Consider the following 20118-nt stretch of genomic DNA (forward strand, 5'->3'; position numbering starts at 1 on the left):
GTGAGTCCCAGCCCTCTTAAGAATATTAAAATTGTAGAGAATACCAGCACACACATATATACTAATAACATATTAGCATACTTTATATATATTTCTTTCCTTTCCACCCCTCGTGCCCTCTGCCACCCTTGAAGGGGGAGAGCAAGCAGAAGGGCACCGAGCTCGCCTCCAGCTCCGGCCAGCGGACACACACCTCTCCCGCCCCACGTCCCACCGCACACTGAGGCAGCAACTTCTGCCCCCGGTTTTGGGGAAACCATTTCCATCCCCCAAAGACCCCCTTCCCTTGTCCCAGCTCTGGTAAAGGCCAGACGGGGTGCAGCAGGCAGGACCAGATGTTGACACTCAGTGCATTACAGGCCCCCGGTGGACACTCAGTGCCCAAGGGAGGGGGGCCTGCAGACCCGGGTGGATGGGCCCCGCCTTCCAGCTCCCTCCCGGAGCCCGGCAGTTCCCCACTCATGCCTCTCCTCTCACAGTTGAAGCTCAGGGCTAACCAGGTCGGGAGAATCCATGTGAAAGGCACGTTCACACTCTGGTGTAAAGGGAAACGGACACATTCTTGGAAGTGGCCAACCTTGCTAGGGAAATGAGAGCTCCTGTTCCTGGTCAGAGTGCCTCCCATGTGCTCCAATATCATATGTGAGTCTCGGGTACATAAACATTAATCTCAGCATTGGTAAAATTCCTTAATAAGGACCCTTCTGCTCACCTCGAGGGCTGAGTCGTGGGCCTGCAGAGTAGAAAATGCAGGGTTCTATCCAGCACCGCCTCTTCTGCTGTGACCGCAGGTCTGACCTGCCCTCAGCGAGGCCTACATCTTAGAGCTTGATGCGGTGTGAGGCCCTCCCGCGACCAGACCCCCCTGCGGGCACCCTCTCCATCCTAAATGTCCTTAGGTCTGCCCTTCCCCCTCTCTCCTTGGCCATCTTGTCACTGCCCTGGAGGGGGCTCCTGTGCCCCCCACATCTCTCAGATGCCCTGTAGGCCAACTCATCAAAACCAAAACTCTTCCTGGCCCGGCCCCAGGTGGCTCAGTAGCTGAGTGTCAACCAATGAACGAGGAGGTCACCTGTTGGATTGCCGGTCAGGGCACATGCTGGGTCTCTCAGGCTCGATACTGATCACTGATTCTCTCTCATCGTTGCTGTTTCTATCTCTCCCTCTCCCTTCCTCTCTGAAATCAATAAAACTGTATTAAAGAAAAAAAAAGAAAGACAAAACTCTCCCTCCTCCTGCAACCCAATGCTGCTCTCTCCAGCCGCCCTGAGGCCCTGTCTTAATAATATTCCATCTTTTTTACTCTGATTTCTAATTAGTTGCCAAGGTCCAGTCAAGTCTCTTTCCTGCTCCAATTCTTCAGTGGATGCTGCCGCCTAAGCCCGAGTCATTAATGCCCCACCCTGGCCTTAGGGCCCCATTAAGTCAGTCTCCGAGAGAGGCAGAGAGGTCGAAGACCATGTTGCGGTCACCCAGCCAGAATGACAGGGCTCGTGCTCCCGGCACGCCTGGCCACCTCCTCTCCTGACGAACGAGGTGGTCATTAGCTGGAATGTGCGATCACGTCCCTGAGCCCTGCCTTTGCTTCAGCACCTCCTGGATGGACACCGCCTTCTCTATCCTGCCGCTGAAATCCCACCCACCTGGTCATTTCCCCTTTACTTGGTTCTCAAATTGTTTTATAGGATGAGCTTGTAATTTTGCTCTAAATTGCCTTTGAAATTCAAAATATTAATTTATAAACAGGGATTTTTAACCCCAGTTTTTTTTTCAAGGCTTCATTCTTTTTTTTATTTTATTGATTTTTCAGAGAGGAAGGGAGAGGGATCGAGAGTTAGAAACATCGATGAGAGAGAAACACCAATCAGCTGCCTCCTGCACACCCCCTACTGGGGATGTGCCCGCAACCAAGGTACATGCCCTTGACCGGAATCGAACCTGGGACTCTTCAGTCCGCAGGCCGACGCTCTATCCACTGAGCCAAACCGGTTAGGGCAAGGCTTCATTCCTTTGAAATTTTTATTCCCTCAACCAAACATGGTACCTCTCTCCCACCGTCTGAGTTGTCTGCGATGTAGCATCCTGGAGGGTAGCTTTGCACCCCCAGCATGTATAAGGACTGTGAGCACAATCAACTTTTTTTAAAAATTGATTTTAAGGCAGAGGGGAGAGAGGGAGACTCCAATTTGCTGTTTCACTGTGCTTCATTGGTTGATCCTTGTGTGTGCCCTGATCATGGATAGAACCTGCAACCTTGGGGACGACGCTCTAACCAGCTGAGCCACCCAGCCAGGGCCTGTACTTTGTTAGTGTTACAACAAATTGAGAACATTCACACTTTAGTGACTTCAATGTCAAGAATTCCAAAGGTCCTGTGGAGGGGCTCAGGAGGCCCGTGTCCTCTGGCCGTCCCCGAGACAGGCACAGGAGCCAGGCAGGCCCCGAGCAGGGGGTGGGGAGAAGCCCCCAGGCCCAGCCCCCGGCAGCCTGTCTCTGGGAACCCCCGGCTCTATTCTCCAGGATGTGCCTTCTCAGAAATGTTGGAGCCACAGTTGCTGAGGGGGAGAAAGGTACACAACAGGCCAGCATGGCCTTGGCATGAGTGCAGCCGCAGAAAAGCCTTGGCCAGGTCCTTCCCAGGGTTCTGCCACCATTTCTTGGCTGGCCGGCGGTGGACAAGTCTTTTAATCGTGGTAGGTTTCCTCATCTGCAAAAGGAAGACCCAATTGGCTCGAGGATCCCTAATGGACAAAGGAGGTGTGACAGGGGCTGATGTCCACAGGGCCCTTCTCCCACTGCCTGAGCACGTGCTCCAAAGGCACACAGCCACAGGGCCCTGAGGCCTGGGAGCCACACAGCGTCCCAGGGCTCCCTCTCCAGCTGGGAGCCTGCAGCAGCTGGACAAACCCAGTCTTTTTATTTTTAAGTGATTTTTAGGGGGAAGGGAAGGATATAGGGAGAGAAACATCAATGAGAGAGAACCATCAGTGGGCTGCCTCTTGCATGCCCCCTACTGGGGATTGGGCCCACATTCCCATGTCCTGCCCAGGAATCCAATAGGTGACCTCCTGGTGCATGGGTCAAGGCTCAACCACTGAGCCACACCAGCCGGGCTAGACAACTCCATTCCTAACGGCACTGGCCTGAGGAGGGCAGGCGGGGAGTTAAGGAGAGCGGTGCAGCTGCCCACAGATGACACCAACCGACACAGCAACTGCTGCCCATTAGAACATTTATTTCTCAGAGAGAAAATAATTCCAGACAGTCATATTATAGTAGGTAAAATTAACTTTTGTACTCTTTACAAGCATAGATTTTCTGTTTATTACCTCTCTTATACCATCTGTTATAAACACTTCTAGAAAGCAAATAAAGTCACTTTCTACAATAAATAGAGCATCGTGTGCTTCACAGCAGACGCGACTGGGGCACGCAGGCCCCACGCCACAGCAGGATCTGAGCCGTTTCCCATTCCAAAAGCACAGTTTTCAAAATGAGACTCAGAGAAAGATTCAGAGAGAGAGAGAGAGAGAGAGTGTCGGAGGGAAGAGATACACACAGAAAGAGGAGAAATAGAGAAAGCCCCGAGATCTTACAACACAGGTTGAGACGAAGGTCACAGAGTCACAGCCGACTGACTACCTGGGGAGAGGGGTGCACTGGCTCCTTAAATACCACACTGTGTGCACTTAAAATACTCAGCCACACAATGGAGGACTAGTCATGGAAACTAGAGGCCTGAATAATTTAGAGCAGTATTTTACAATTATATACACCGTGTCCTTCCCTAGCCATAGGCTGCATTGTATTTTGAGTATTGTACAAAAGCCAAACCCCATCCTTGGTGTTATAGTTTTGTTGCTTCCCTTTAAAACTCTGGCTCGTGTCCCAAATGTATAAGAAGTTGTGGTGGTTGGTTGATTGTATTTTTAAAAACTCGTGTGTGTAAAAATGGCAGTAATCTCCCCAGTGACTTCGTTTTTTCCAAAACTCCCCTATGAAAAATTTAAAACAATTAAAAAGAACGTCAGGTTAAAAATCAACATGGTAATCAGTGGCCTGCACCCTGGCCCGAGACTTTGGTGCCTAAGAGGTGAGAGGAAACACCCAGAGAACATCGAAGCCTCTGAAAGTCGTGGGTTGTCAGTCAGCTTCCCGTTTCACAGCTTTTTCCTTCCGTTTTTAAGAAGGTGATTGGGGGGGGGGGGGGGTTGAGGAGGAAGAGGGAGGGCAGAGGGTCTGAAACAAAAGTGCAGGCTTCCCTGGAGTTGGGAAGCGGGGCGGCCAGGCTGGGCAGGCGGAGCCCGGGCCGGAAGACACTGCACTGCAGGCACCACGCTGTCCATGGGGTGGACGGGGCGAGAGGCCGCTGTTGCAGAAAACAAAAAGCCCCGAGGAGCGGAGAGGAAGAAGGAAGGGCAGACGGGCGCCACCTCAACCTCCAAGTGGGCAGGTGGACACTCACCCGTCCAGCCCGTCTGCTGACAGGAGCCGCCCAGCCTCAGCCTGCCTGCTGGCCAGACAGGACGAGGACGAGAGGCCCCCCTCGATCCAAGGGGGAAGAGCTCACAGCTGGGTGTCTGCAGATGTAAGGGTCAGCGGGAGGGGGAGCCGCAGGGGGCGGGGGGCATGTGCTGGTGGAGGGGTCACCCGAGTGGCAGGCTGGCCTCTGTTCTGGGCCCCGAGGAGCCAGGCGGAGGCACCCACCTAGCATAGCAGCTGGCCTCAAAGGGAAACACGAAGACCGATTTGGTAATGGTTTCTGTCAGTTTGGCACAAGAGAAAGGAAAGGAATAGGGGACAGACTGGGCGGAGGTGCAGATGGGACAGGGAAGAGGTGTGAGAATGGGTGGAGGATTGGGGGGGCGGGGTGAGCTCACTGACATTCCCCACGGGACCCGAGTGTATCCACAGCACCTCTGGGGTCAATGTCAGCGCCTCGCTCACCTGAGGTGTGGTTACCTGGGAGTGGGGCGGAGGGGCCGCACACCCTAAAGAGCACGGGACCCACCTCCTGAGGCCAGGTCCCTCTCCTCGCTGGGCCTCCCAGCTGCTTCTACTTCTAACTGGTTCTTCAGTGGACCAGCCCTGAGGGAGCTCAGGCGGGAGTTTTTGGCACACAGTAGGCCCAACAGGGGGACCATGCAGTTTGTCAAAACTGGGGCCTCAGCCCAGGCAGCCCCTGGCCTGCTATGAAGGGGACAGAGGCAGGGCAGGCAGAGCCAGGCTGGCCCCGCCCTTACAGGTAGCTGGAGGGGACGAAGGAGTGGGGCCCTCGGACGCGGCTCAGGTGGATCATGGCTCGGTCATAGGCCACCTGCACCGACTTGCGGATGCTAGTCTTGCGGCCTTCCAGCATCTTGAGCTTGTCCACGGTGTCTTCCACGCCCAGGGGCAGGACTTTACCTCTCGGAAGCCACTGCCTAAAATACAAGCACAGTGAGATGCCTGGGCCTTGGTGAGTCGGTCCCACGAGGGAGCCTCAGCACCTGCTTGCCCAGGACCAGCGCATAGTGGGGAAGGGACAGGCAGAAGGAGGCAGACTGGGACACCTCAGAAAGGAGGCCACCAGGAGACCTGTTTTTGCTGTCAGCCCCCTCTCTGCTCTCTCTGCTTAGGACAGCCGTGGGCAAACTACGGCCCGCAGGCCGGATCCGGCCCGTTTGAAATGAATAAAACTAAAAAAAAAAAAAAGACCGTACCCTTTTATGTAATGATGTTTACTTTGAATTTATATTAGTTCACACCAACACTCCATCCATGCTTTTGTTCTGGCCCTCTGGTCCAGTTTAAGAACCCATTGTGGCCCTCGAGTCAAAAAGTTTGCCCACCCCTGGCTTAGGAGGTAGTCGGGGCAGGAGCTAGGACAGGCCCATGTGCTACCTCTGGGACTGGCTGAGCCATCGGAGGGCTCCGGGCTCGCCCTGCTGCGGAATCAGGGAGCTCTGCTAGGAAGTGGGGCTGCTGCCGGGCATTAATAAACTGAACCCTGGGGGGCCTGAACCTGGTACTTCACCAGGTGAATCTAACCTGTGGCTAAGAGCCCATCCTTCAGGTCAGATCTGAGTTTGTATCTTAGTTTTGACTGTGGAGCCCTGGCTTTCCTCATCTACAAAATGGGCGGCGGGGGGTGAGAAACCCAATGAATATATAAATGAGGATAAATGCAAAGTAATTCACATTAAGGACACTGAGTAAACACAATAAATGGCAGCTATTTTCATCATTATTACCGTTTTTACTAGCTCCTCCTACCTCCTCATTCTAAGGAAGCAAAGGTGAAGCTCCCCCTGGTGTTGAGAGCAGCCTGAAGTGCTCACCAGCAATGAGCAGGCACGTCTTGCAGTGGGCCCTGCGGCCCAGCCCCTGGCCCAGGACTGAGACAGAATTCCTGCAGCCACTGGGTGTGCGGCAGCTGACAGCTCTCAGCTGGGTTCTCTCCAGGAATCACCTACCACGAGGGAGCTGCCTGGCCCAAGGTCCCTCCCTCCCCAGGGGCAGCCAGCATTCAAGGACTAGCTGGCCTGGGGGTACAAAGGCACAGCCTCAATTTCTGACAGGCTGACGAGCCGCCCAGCTCTAGAGCTTCCCGTAAGACCAGCTGAAGCCGCTATGGCAAGAGCACCACAGTTCAACATTTTCTTCTCCCAGTGCTGCGTCCCCCATCCCCACAGCTTCCCCCAATGCTGGGTCCCTCACACCCCTCATCCCCACAGCTCCCCCCAATGCTGCATCCCCCATCCCCACAGCTCCCCAATGCTGGGTCCCTCACGCCCCTCATCCCCACAGCTTCCCCCCAATGCTGGGTCCCCCATCCCCAGAGCTCCCCAATGCTGGGTCCCTCACGCCCCTCATCCCCACAGCTTACCCCCAATGCTGGGTCCCTCACGCCCCTCATCCCCACAGCTCCCCAATGCTGGGTCCCTCACGCCCCTCATCCCCACAGCTTCCCCCCAATGCTGTGCCCCCCATCCCCACAGCTCCCCAATGCTGGGTCCCTCACACCCCTCATCCCCACAGCTTCCCCCCAATGCTGGGTCCCCCATCCCCACAGCTCCCCAATGCTGGGTCCCTCACGCCCCTCATCCCCACAGCTTCCCCCCAATGCTGGGTCCCCCATCCCCAGAGCTCCCCAATGCTGGGTCCCTCACGCCCCTCATCCCCACAGCTTCCCCCCAATGCTGGGTCCCCCATCCCCAGAGCTCTCCAATGCTGGGTCCCTCACGCCCCTCATCCCCACAGCTTCCCCCCAATGCTGGGTCCCTCATCCCCACAGCTTCCCCCCAATGCTGGGTCCCTCACGCCCCTCATCCCCACAGCTCCCCCCCAATGCTGCATCCCCCATCCCCACAGCTTCCCCCCAATGCTGCATCCCTCATCCCCACAGCTTCCCCCCAATGCTGCATCCCTCATCCCCACAGCTTCCCCCCAATGCTGGGTCCCTCATCCCCACAGCTCCCCCAATGCTGCGTCCCTCATCCCCACAGCTTCCCCCCAATGCTGGGTCCCTCATCCCCACAGCTCCCCCAATGCTGCGTCCCTCATCCCCACAGCTTCCCCCCAATGCTGGGTCCCTCATCCCCACAGCTCCCCCCAATGCTGGGTCCCTCATCCCCACAGCTTCCCCCCAATGCTGGGTCCCTCATCCCCACAGCTCCCCCCAATGCTGGGTCCCTCATCCCCACAGCTTCCCCCCAATGCTGGGTCCCTCATCCCCACAGCTCCCCCAATGCTGCGTCCCTCATCCCCACAGCTTCCCCCCAATGCTGGGTCCCTCATCCCCACAGCTCCCCCCAATGCTGTGTCCCCCATTCCCACAGCTCCCCCCAATGCTGTGTCCCCCATCCCCACAGCTCCCCCCAATGCTGGGTCCCTCATCCCCACAGCTCCCCCCAATGCTGGGTCCCTCATCCCCACAGCTTCCCCCCAATGCTGGGTCCCTCATCCTCACAGCTCCCCCAATGCTGCGTCCCTCATCCCCACAGCTTCCCCCCAATGCTGGGTCCCTCATCCCCACAGCTCCCCCCAATGCTGTGTCCCCCATTCCCACAGCTCCCCCCAATGCTGTGTCCCCCATCCCCACAGCTTCCCCCCAATGCTGTGTCCCTCATCCCCACAGCTTCCCCCCAATGCTGCGTCCCTCATCCCCACAGCTCCCCCCAATGCTGGGTCCCTCATCCCCACAGCTCCCCCCAATGCTGGGTCCCTCATCCCCACAGCTCCCCCCAATGCTGTGTCCCCCATTCCCACAGCTCCCCCCAATGCTGTGTCCCCCATCCCCACAGCTTCCCCCCAATGCTGGGTCCCTCATCCCCACAGCTCCCCCCAATGCTGGGTCCCTCATCCCCACAGCTCTCCCCAGTAAGCCTCCTGAATCAAATTGCCATGTCAGAGTTTTCCCGGGGAGTCTGGCCACAGTTACTATTAACACTACCAATCAGTGTTGTTAGGAACACTAAGTGCTACTAACGTGGCAAGTGCAGGCCAGCTGCTGGCAGGTAGCGCCTCACCTGCACTTCTGTGCATCTCTCAGCAACGCAGACTCTGCACAGCCCTCAGCCTGCACTCTGCACCTTCCCAGCAGCAGCACCCACTCACCAGGTGCGCTTGTTGTCAAAAAAGAGGACAAGGAAGAGCTTCTCTCCAGCCTCGGCCTGTTTCTGCTCTCCCAGCTTCAGCACATCCAGCGGGGGGACAGGGATGGGGACGCCATTGTGCAGGAGGCCCTCCCGGGGCATCTTGGGATCGATGATCTGGAGGCAGGAAAGGAGATGGCACTCAGCGGGAGGCGGACGGGGTGAGCAGGGCGGCCCGCCCCAGGACTAACCACCAAACCACCCACAACCAAGAGGCAGAGGTAAGCTTCTCCCACGACCCTCGCACCCCAAAATGAAGGCTGACTATTTCCCCAGCTCGCTGGCCTAATCCTCTGGCCCTGCCCCCAGTCCTTCAGAAGAGGGAGAAGCTTGCTCCCTGAACTGTCAGGGCCCAGAGCTGAAACAGAAGTGATGGGAGCCCAGCCTCGGGGAGTGGGTGTCTCTGATACCCAGCGCAGACAGGCAGACTCCTTCCTCCCAGTGTCCCTGAGGGGAGGGGAGGGGAGGCATTTTTCCTTAGAACCCTGCAGATGCTCAGGGCCTTCCCCGACACCCGGCTATGAAGAGGTTCTGCCTCAGCAGGGGCCAGCCTTTGGTTCTAGCCTAACAGCCTCTGGTTACCCACTGCCTTCTTGTCTGACTATAACTCTCCGTGGTGTGTGGACCAGGAACGTTTGTGCCACCTTCACGTAAGATAAGAGAGAAGCAGGGAGACTGAGCTTGGGTTGCTGGGGAGGGGACAATGGTGTGGCTGAACCCAGGGCCACTGGACTAATGCATCCTCAAGGCTGCATGTGGCACAGGGCAGGGGCTCAGCGAAATGCCCGGTAACCAACCACCACAGTTCTCCGGCGCCATGGAGCACCAACAGAGCCACCAAGCTCCTCATTAGTCACACGTGGCCAGCTCATTTCCTCCTCTCGCTGATGCTGAGAAGTCGCGGACAGGTATTAGCTGAGAGGAAGCCAAGCACAGAAGGAGTTGTGGCTGCTTGAGGCCACGGCTGGGCCTAAACCCAAGCACCTGAACCCGCTGGGGCCTCTGCTGCCCACTGCCCGCACACAGCCCCTCCTCCAGGCAACCGGCTGACCACTGCGTGTGCTAAGGCCAGAAGGACTTGGAAACCTACTCAGGGAGCAGCTTTCTCCAGAGATGGAGCCACCTTAGCTGCTAGCCCTGTCCCAGGGCCTCTTCCACAACAAACCGCCCTTTTCGTTACCTTCGGGTGTCGGCCAGCCTCTCTACATCCCTCCGAGACAAGCAGCTGAAAGCAGGAGCTCTGGTTAAGAGTTTACTCCCAGGAAGAACCACACCTACCCTGTCCCCGCTGCGTGATTTGGTCAAAACTCCACCTGCCAGCCTGTCTGTCCCTCCTGGGACGGAAGCTCAGGGGCCTAATGGAAGCCAACATGCAAGCCTCCTGAGCTTCCTCCATGACTGATGTTCCCCTGACGCAGCCACGTGGCTCATGGGCGGTGGGTGGACAGTGAGGAATGTCCCTCCCGGCCGGAGCAAAGTCGGGAAGCTGCCACCAAGGAGAGCTCTGCTCCCTTCTTAAAGCAGACAGAGGCGAATGGGCCCAAAGGAACACATGCCGGTCCATTCACTCAAATGTTACGCAGATGTCAAATGACACGGAAATAAAGTTTGTGATAAACGTTAACATAATAAATGTGTGCATTCACTATTACAACTGTAATATGTAAACAGCAAACAGAAGGAACAACACAAAATGCTTACAGTTGGCTTGTTAGAATGGTGGGGATTTATGTGGCTTTTCTCTATTTTTCCAAAACTACTATGATTAGATACATTACTTTATAGAAAAGCAAAACCCATTAAAAAATCCTTAATTTAAAAACTGTCTACCCACTATGGATGCAAGTACAGCTGACCCTTGAACACAGCTGTTAGAGGCGCCGACCTCGTGTGCAGTTGAAAACCTGAGTATAGCTTTTGATTCCCCCAAAACTTAACTACATTTGTCTGTTGGTATCCATGGGGGTTGGTTCCAGGACCCCTGTGGTTACCGAACTCCGAGGCTGGTCAAGTCCCTTGTACAGTCAGCCCTCTGCATCTGCAGATGGGAACCCTGGGTCTACAGAGGGCCAGCTGTGTGTTTATTGAAAAAAAATACAAGAGTGAGTGGACCCACACAGTTCAAACCCATGTTATTCGAAGGTCAACTGTACACATTTAAGTAAGCACAGGAGAGTATAAACCAAAATAACACAGGCTGAGTTCAGGTGACTGGATTCAAGCGATGGTTGAATTTCTTTAATCACGAAAGAAAAGGTAATTAGGAAAGGTAATTAGGAAAAAAAGATTAGTTTTAGTGGCTTTTTTTGCAGTGACATTAAAAAACACAAAAGCTGCACAGCCTTGATCACTTCTCCAGGGACTAAGCTGTGAGGCTCAGGAGCAGCAGGGCACAGCACTGGGAGGCCAGCCCCGGGCCCAGCCTCCTCAGCGGCCGGATGACAGCATGGATTCCAACGCCCGCCACTGCTAAGGCAGTGAGGCTGGCCACCTGGGGTCCAGGAGGGCTCCCGCAAGGTGTATAGCCTCGGAGCTGTGGTTTCCTTGCCTGTCCAGTAAGGATCTTACCCTCCTTTAAGAGGCTGCTGGAAAGAGCCACACATATGAGTGAGCTCCGTGTGCACACACAAGGTTGGTGGTGGTTCTCAAACTTGGCTACCGATCATCTGGGAAGCTTTTAAGAAATAGTCCTGTCAGTCTGGCCTCAGAGAGTCTACTGTGGTAGTTCTGAGGTGGACCATCAGTATCTGCATTGTTTAAAAAATTCCCCTGGACGATTCTGACAAGCCCCAAAGGTTAGAAGCAGCATCTTCCAGGGCCAGATGGACATGACCTCCCCAATACATAAAGAGCTCTAAGAATAGCAATCAACATCATAAAAAATAGAATTTTTAGCTACTGCTGGTGGGAGTATAAACTGGAACTTTCTAAAGGGCAACCTGGCAATTTGTATCAGAATTTGTATCGACTTTGCCTCAAGAAGGCACTCCTAAGAATTCCCTGTAAAGAAATAATCAGGGGTGTGTACAAAGGCAAAACTACAATATTTCTTGCTGGTTATTTATCAGAGTGAAAAAGCCAAAACAACTTAAATGAGCAATGAGGGAATGGTTAAAATAAGGTAAGTACATGCGCAGGACTGAAGACAATGCAGTCATTAATGCGATACTGAGGGAGAGTGTTTGAAGGCATGAGTCATGCAAGTGCATGGTGTGCTGTTAAGTGAAAGGGAGGTTAAATAGACCATGGTCTTACATATGCACATACCTATGCGTTGAACAACAAAAAAGGACTAAGTGGATATACACCAAGGTCATCTCTGAACAGACGGGACTATAGGTGATTTTGAACTCAGTGGCTCAGAACACAGGCATCACACATGTTAAGCTCTACCTCAAATTGCAACCCTGCCACTTAATAGCTAAATGACATGAGTAACAAATGGATCCTCAGTTTTTCCCCCTAAAAATGAAAATAACCATACCTTCCTCAGTATTTCAAGAATTAGCATGACAAATGTTGAATAAAACATCTAAGTATGATTAGCAGCTTTTAAGATTCTCTACAATGAGCACATATTAGTTTTATGCATTAGCAAATAAATTCCTAAGAGCTCTAGTCTCTGTTTTCCCAAGCTGGGAGCCTTGCTGGTTTGACCTACCCAAAGCTGGAAGGCGCCCTGACTCCCACCACACTCTGATGGCTTGATCCAATCAGATAAGCCCAGGGGCGGGAGGAGGGTGGCATCTGGGGGGACTCACCAAGGCGGGGTAGGAGGGAGGAGGGTGGCATCTGGGGGGGACTCAGACTCACCAAGGCGGGGTAGGAGGGAGGAGGGTGGCATCTGGGGGGACTCAGACTCACCAAGGCGGGGTAGGAGGGATAGCCGCGGCACTTGGCCCACACCAGCTCCAGGGGCTCCAGGTCTCCGCGGTCTTCAAAGGGCAGCAGGAGGCTTCTGCCTGGGGGTGGGGGAGGGGAGGAGACAGTGCCCAAAGGGGACTTGGAATTTTGCCCCGGAGGCCTGCCTGTGGTCTCCATTTGACTGGGGCAGCCTAGGAATGAGTCAGAAACAGCCCCTCCACCCTTCCCCTCCCTGGCCCTTCCTCGGAATTCTTTGGCCAGATTAGGGGTTGGCAAACTTGGTCGATAAAGGGCCAAGAGTAAATACTTTAGGCTTGTGGACCGCATGGTCTCTGCTGCAACTATTCAACTCTGCTTTGCAGCAAGAAAGCAGCCCTAGAGAATCTGTAAATAGATGAGTGTGGCTGTAGCCCAATAAAACTTTATTTTTGGAACTGAAATTTGAATTTCTTGTAATTTTCACATATTACAAAATATCATTTTTTTTGGTGTGTTTTTTCAATCACCTGAAAACATAAAAACCATTCTTAGCTCATGGGCCCTACAAAAACAGGCAACAGGTTATAAATTTTGCTGACCTCTGGATAGCGCTCCTTGGAAAAATATAACTGCTTCATTACCAGGGCCCCGGGGAGAAGAACCATCACGCAGCTCAGGCAGAGCCACAGACTGCTCCCTGGACCTCCAAGTGGAGTCCTCATGATGGAGGCTTCATGGAAAAAGACGCCCGGGACAGACTTCGCAGTAAAACCACTTGCTAAGTGAGTTCTTTTCTGACACGGGCGCACCTGGCCACAGGTCACCTGGATCACAGCACTCAGCAGGGCCAACCAGGTCTGCAGGGCCTTCCCCTGCCTCTTTTTTCAAACTTCACACTCGGTGTCCCACCTGAGGCAGGCACAACTCTTCAGTTTCCTCTGTTCTGCACCCAATGCACTAGCACGCATGGGTGGGCGCTTTACAAAAGCATCTGAACACACAGAGAAGCTTCCATCCCCTCTGCATAACTATAATCAGGGAAACCAAGGGAAAAGGCCCAAATCTCAGAGTGGAAATTATGTTTCTAAGGAAACATTACCACCCCCACTTATGATTTTAAAATGTACTACTAATAATGAGGTATTGTTTCTACCTACTGAGTCAATAAAATAGCAACAACAACAACAAAATAACACCCAATTCCGCAGAGGCAGGCTGAGGGAACTGCAGACCAGCCAATCCTTCCAGAATGTAATTTGGTGTAAGTCTCAAGAGCCATCAAAAAATGTATGAACCATCTGCTCCAGTAAATTCCTTCCCTGGAAACTTAGTCGAAGAAGATAACTTTAAAATCAAATAAAAAGATTTTGAACAAAAATATCGGTTTACTATGCATAAAGTTGGAAATAATCAAGTGTCTAACAATTGAAGGGCTAAATTTTTTTTAATCTTTTTTTTATTCTCATGCAAGGACATTTTTCTATTGATTTTTAGAGAGAGTAGAAGAAAGTGAGAGAGAGAGGGGGAGAGAGGGAGAGAGGGAGAGGGAGGGAGGGAGGGAGGGAGAGAGAGGGGGAGAGAGAGAGAGAGAGAGAGAGAGAGAGAGAGAGAGAGAGAGAGAGAGAGAGAGAACATTGATGTGACAGAGACACATCAATTGGTTGCCTCCCGCACACACCCCAACCAAGGCTGGGAGTCTGCAACCAAGGTACATGTCCTTGACCGGAACTGAACCCAGGATTCCTTCAGTCCTCAGGCCGAAGTTCTATCCACTGAGCCAAACCAGCTAGGGCTGAAGGGTTAATTATAATGAACTGATTGAAAAATACATTGTTCTAATGATGAAGACACACAAAGATTATGTTGATATGAAGAAAACACTGAAAAAGGGAGAATACAGAAGAGCATGTGTTTTAGGTTAGCGTTTTGTTAAAAACGTCTGAAATGAGTAGAAGGCAACACAGAAATGAAGACAACTATGCTAAGGTGATGAAACAGTGGGAGGTCAATTTCCTTCAGTTGCATTTTAAGAAGTATGTGGTTTTAAAAAGAAGAATAAAATATCAAAATGTCACCAGCAGAAGCACAATCCTCTCCTAATTTTGTATCTAGACGGGAGCCTTGCCTCCTGGGTGCTGACAGTCGGACAGTAATGAAACACGCAGGCTTGCATTCATCAACACATACAAGAAAAACAGGGAAGCCAAGGGAAGCTAACGCGGTTGGGAAAAGGAAAGAGAAGAAAAGCCCTGCAGCCTGATGAAAGCTTTACCGACAGGCATCCAGGCGGGCGGACAGGTGCTCAGAGAACTGCCCGCTCTGCATCTGCTCGTCCTGAGCAGCGCCCAGGCCTGTCCTTTGGCCCGCCCCGCCCTTCATCCCCTCTGTCTAAGGAGAAAAGACCCACACGTTTGGACCAGCTGCAGTGTGTGTCATGAGAAGGCTGGAAGCACTGGATCAGGTGAAATGACAGGTCACATGTGTGACTCAGGGATACAGGCTGTCACAGATGATTCCAGGGAGGGAAGACAGGCAGTATTGGCCGAGACGACAAATGCACACTTCCTTCAATACCGCCACTCCACTTCTATAGATACACCCCCCACGGATACAAAATGATCTCTGCACAAGGTTGCTCACTGAAACACTGATTATAGCACATCAGTGAAGACAATCAAAATGTGCATCTGTAGAGGGCTGGCTGGGTAAATGATGCACTCCGCTATAATGGGACATTAGGCAGACGATAAAACCCACAGAAGGGTCTCTAAGGATATATTATTGACTGAAAACAAAAAGCGTGGTTTAGAGCAGGGGCAGGGAAACTTTTTTCTGCCAAGGGCCACTTACAAAATTATCAACTTACAAATGAGCCTGCTATGTTTGGTCAAACATTTAATTAACTCACTCCTAATGCCTTGTCTGGCCCAGCCGAAATGATCTGCAGGCCTTACACGGCCTGCGGGCCCAGCAGCCCCAGCCCTGGTTTAGGGGGCACATGTAGAGCAGGCTTCTCTCGTCACCCTCCTACATGTACCCGGGCGTCTTGGCTTGTGTGTGTAAGGGTTACAGCTGGAAAGACGAAAGAAACTGCCAACAGTGGTTGTCCTAGGGAGGGGAGCACTGGTTTTTCATTTCACACCCTTTATACCTTTCTGATGATTTTTGTTACCATGGGCATATATTACCAATTCAAATGTAAGAGGAATTGGGGGGAAATAAAAATGATTATGAATGACCTGGGAAGGAAGACCCTGCCCAGTGCCTGAGGGTTTCGAAGAGCTCACAGTCTAGCCAGACCACAGAGCTGGTTCTCTGGAAGGCCTGTCCCCAACCCCCCAAATCCATCTGTATATTGCTCCTCACCTGAGCCACTGTAGTCAGAGTCTCCGTTCACACTTTCCAGGAAGGGCACTCGAGACAAGGCTGGCTTCCCACGGCTGCGTTTGGGGGGCACCAGACCACTGCATACAGAGCAGGGAAGGAAGGAGGAAGAAACGAGCAATTTCAATGACTAGCATCCCCACTCCTATTCTCTAATGGCTGACAGGAGTGGAGCTGCATAAACCCTTCAAGAGAATGGTTTCTCACCTTCCCCTGAAAACTCACACTAAGCCATGATACATTTCAGAAAGTTCCCGTGAGGCTTTGAGCAACCATTTCATCCATGTGAAAGGACTGACCCTGGCAAGACATGCCCGCTCGCCGCTTCCCTGTTTGGGGCCTTGGATTTCATCCAGAGCAAAGCTCATCCCAGGCAACTTGAGGAAGGCCCACCTCACATCTGCCCAGAATTCTTTGCTCTGTGGCTCATATTGCTTGTTCTTTAGAAATCAATTTACTTTTTAGAGGTATAAAAATCTGCCTCTTCCCCAAATTTTTTATAAAGGCCATGTCCTACATCTTTAATTAGAAAAGACATTTTTAAATTGGGAAAAAATCCACTTCTCACTGTCACTTTATGTATGTGAATTTTTCTTAGACGAAGACGGATTTTTTTAACATGGCTACTGTAAGGAGATAAAAAAAAAATTAGACAAAGACTAAAGGTAATAAGCAAAAATGAGAACAGTAATACCAGAGTAATGGTATAACTTGAACCCACAGAGGCATCAGTATTTTTAAGTATCTCCCAATGCAATTCTAATGCTCAACCGTAGTTGGGAGTCTGGTAAAAATAATGTTGACTAGGGCTTTCTTTCCATCCAAACTTTAAAAAAATATTACCACTATATAATTTTTTCAACTAAAAAAATGCTTAAAAGACAGGCCAACCATTTGCAGAAGGACAGAAATGCTGAGAGACCTCTGGTGGGACAAGAGGCGGCCAGGGTTAGGCCTGGCTGCGAGCAGGTGCTCCTGGTTATCGAATCGTAACTGTCTCTATCATGTCAAATACAGGACACCTGCACAACCAGACCTCAATGAATCATAATCCTTCAGTGAGTAGTAGGTTGGGAGCTTTTTTCCTGCCAGTCAAAATGAAGGCTTGTTTGGAAAAACACAAAGAACACCCAATTCACATTTAGGCTTCAGTTCCCACTCACCCCACAAAAATCTGTCACTGAGCCCAGAGACTCTGAGGCCTTATAAAATGTAAGGTACTAGTAGTTTCATTAGGAAAGCCTCTCCCAGCTCACATCATGGATCTGAGAAGACATCTTCAAATACAACAGAAGAGGGCCCAACAACGTGGTTAAGAGATTAAACTGGGGAGCCAGACTTCCTGGGTTCAGAACCCAGCTCTGTACTCAATAGTTCTGTGACCTTGAGCAAGTTACTCAACCCCTTTGATACTTGTGTCCCCCATGTGTTGCTGTGAGGATTTAACGGATTAATACAGAGGAAGCACCCAGGAAGTGCACATACAGCGCATACCAAACACTCAATAAGTGGCAGTTCTATCATATTATATGAAGGACAGTAAATTTTAATCTCTCATTTTAAATATTATAAACTACTAATGTACTATTAAATGATGAGCGCTGAGAAGGATAAGCTCAAGAAAATGGTTACAACACCAAAACTAGGTATTTTCCTGTTTCATAGGAAAAAGCACAAGTGTGCCCTCGTTGGGTAGCTTAGTTGCTTAGAGCTTCATCCGATACACCAAGGTTGTAGGTTCGATCCCCAGTCAGGACACATACAAGAAGCAACCAATGAATGCATAAATAAGCAGAACAAATCAAAGTTTCTCTCTCTCTGTCTGTCTCTCTCTCTGCCCCAGCCCTTTCCCTTCTCTCCCCCTGCTACCTCTCTCAAATCAACCAATAAATTTTAAAAAAGGAAAAGAAAAAAGCACAAGTGACTTGATCATCATCACCTGCATTTCAGCCTCTCTCTCACGTTACCCAGGCCTAAGCAGACAACCCAACCTATAATTACTCTGTCTCCTGGTTTAGCATTCAACTCTGCCCTTCAGAAGATAAGCTCCATGAGAGCAGACACCTTATCAGTCCCTAGTATAGTTCCTGGCTCATAGTAGGTGCTCAATTAATAATTGAAGTACTGACCGATAGAGAGATAGATGGTGCAGCCCTAACCTGCTCAGAAAATCATTAGGACAGATAAACCAAGGGGCACATGGCGGGTGGGGTGGGATTAGTGACCAGAAGTTCTTTCTAATTCTGGGATTATATGATTATGGAGTTAATGATTGTCCTTTATGTACTTATCACCATAGAATAGAAAAAAAAATTTAAGAAAAAACCCTGGCAGCCAGAGCCCCTGAATCTCGTGTTAAACCTTGAAATGCCACTGAGTTAAAGAGGAAATGCCTCCCAACGGCACAGTTTCCATGTTGAGTAGGGCCCCAGAGAGACCAGCAGCACTGGACTGGAGGTCTGCTCAAGCAAGCACACTGCAGCCTGGCCGGCTTGCTTCTTGTCCAGAGCTGGGAAGAGTGCCCTTCACAGAGGGAAGAGCCCAACACACCTTCCACCTTTAGTCAAGGTGTCGGAAGGGACACTCTTACCCCACCCCCAGTGAACTGGGTTTCCAGGCGCTATGTCTTTGAGGGGAGTCAGGAACCCCACCCCAGGCCCAGACTAGAAGCATCTTATAAAAGCCTGAAATCACTGCCTCTTCTCTGACAACGGTGTTCTTTCCCCCCCCCCCCCCCCCCCCCATATCTCTAGAGGGCAGCACGGGAAGGAGTAAGAAAGGGCAGCTCTGAGGTTTGGTGGGGAGGGACACCTCAAAGGAGCCACTGAAAGCCGGGCCTGCAGCAGCGGGAACCGGTCCAGGCCCAAGGGGTAGGGGGCTTCCCATGGGCCCACCAGGAGCCCAGGAGCCAGGTGAGAACAAGCACCTAACAGAACGCACACCCCACCGGCCTTGGCGGTGCTTCAAGCACAGACACACAGCCTTCTGGTGCTCATTCCCAGGACCATCTCCCCTGCTCTGAACGCAGAATCCATTCAGGAGCCACATGGAGGGACCATGAGGTCAGCCTTTGTGGCACTGAGGGTCGCCCATTTCCAAGAGTCCCACACTCCTTGGTTCCTCGTACAGCTCTCAAGACAGAGCGGGGGTTCAAGGAACTCTTGCATGCAGAAGAAACATTAAGGCTCTGGTATCAGAAATCCTCCCTTCAGGTAAAAGAATGGGAAAAGAAACTCACCCCCCAGCTCAACAAAGAGCAGGGACCTTTGGCTAATAAAAGGCAATTTCAAATCTCCTATCAGCTCATTCTTATCCCCACACCACACCTCTAAAGGGGCCATAACTATGACGACCCAAAAGGCACAGGGTGAAACCATGTCTGTAATGAGCTGGTTTATCTGAGTGGGTCGGGGGACAGGTGGAGGATTGGCTCAAATATTAACTTCTCTGGGCAATAGAGATATGGCTGGCCTGCTTTCTAGAGCCAAATTCAGCTCCACAAACCCTTAAAGCAGTGGTTCTCAACCTTCTGACCCTTTAAATACAGTTCCTCATGTCGTGACCCAACCATAAAATTACTTTCGGTGCTACTTCATAACTGTGATGTTGCTACTGTTATGAATCGTAATGTAAATATCTGATATGCAGGATAGTCTTAGGCGACCCCTGTGAAAGGGTCGTTCGACCGCCAAAGGGGTCGCGACCCACTGGTTGAGAACCGCTGCCTTAAAGCATCAGCGTCACCCCTCCCCTCCTAGTCAGATCAGGCCTGAGGGTCAAGGGTCATGCTGTTTCCTAGGAGCTCCCAGTTACAGACGAGAGGCCTCAGGAAATAGCAGGGCTGGGGAAGAAAACATCTGAGATAAGCAGAAAGGTTCAAGCTGTAGCCAGACGGAGAGTAAAGGGAGAGGTGGTGAAGCTTTGGGGACAAGTGTTCTTACCTGCAAGCTTCAAATGCCAGTCCACCACTGAGACCCAAACTACATTCCGAGTCAGACCCGCTTTCCGTGTGTTTTCCGAAGCCGTTGGTTACACCTGCCAAGGACACACCGCGTGAGCCTGTGTGCGGCGCCCCACCCACCCCGCCCCGCCCCCACCCCCAACTTGCGCTACAGCATGGCCACCACAGGAGGGCTCAGCGAGGAGGGGTGGAGAATGGCTGTGCCCATCCCTGTGGAAAATGGTCTTGGGTGGTAGAATCTGATATAGATTTGGGGGAAATGTTGGCGGGGGCAATGAGCAGACACTGTGTTCT

The 20118-nt window shown here is 51.8% G+C and overlaps 1 protein-coding gene across 5 annotated transcripts in view; it reads right to left on the minus strand.

Annotated features, from left to right (window-relative positions):
* Positions 1-3215: 3215 nt before the first annotated feature.
* The window catches only part of BRPF3 (bromodomain and PHD finger containing 3), a 38709-nt gene continuing 21806 nt past the window's right edge, over positions 3216-20118 (minus strand). For 3 of the 5 annotated variants that reach the window (XM_059701851.1, XM_059701853.1, XM_059701852.1), the window contains exons 9-13: positions 19805-19898; positions 15846-15943; positions 12501-12598; positions 8599-8753; positions 3216-5423 (exon numbers count right to left, since the gene is read on the minus strand). In XM_059701851.1, the coding sequence (XP_059557834.1) occupies positions 5240-5423; positions 8599-8753; positions 12501-12598; positions 15846-15943; positions 19805-19898 (629 nt within the window). In that variant the 3' untranslated portion in view covers positions 3216-5239. Of the gene's footprint in view, positions 5424-8598; positions 8754-12500; positions 12599-15845; positions 15944-19804; positions 19899-20118 lie in introns of those variants that run through there. The other 2 variants (XM_059701854.1, XM_059701855.1) reach the window with 2 other exon arrangements.

The sequence above is a fragment of the Myotis daubentonii genome, chromosome 6, assembly GCF_963259705.1.
Source record: "Myotis daubentonii chromosome 6, mMyoDau2.1, whole genome shotgun sequence".
NCBI classification, from domain to species: domain Eukaryota; kingdom Metazoa; phylum Chordata; class Mammalia; order Chiroptera; family Vespertilionidae; genus Myotis; species Myotis daubentonii.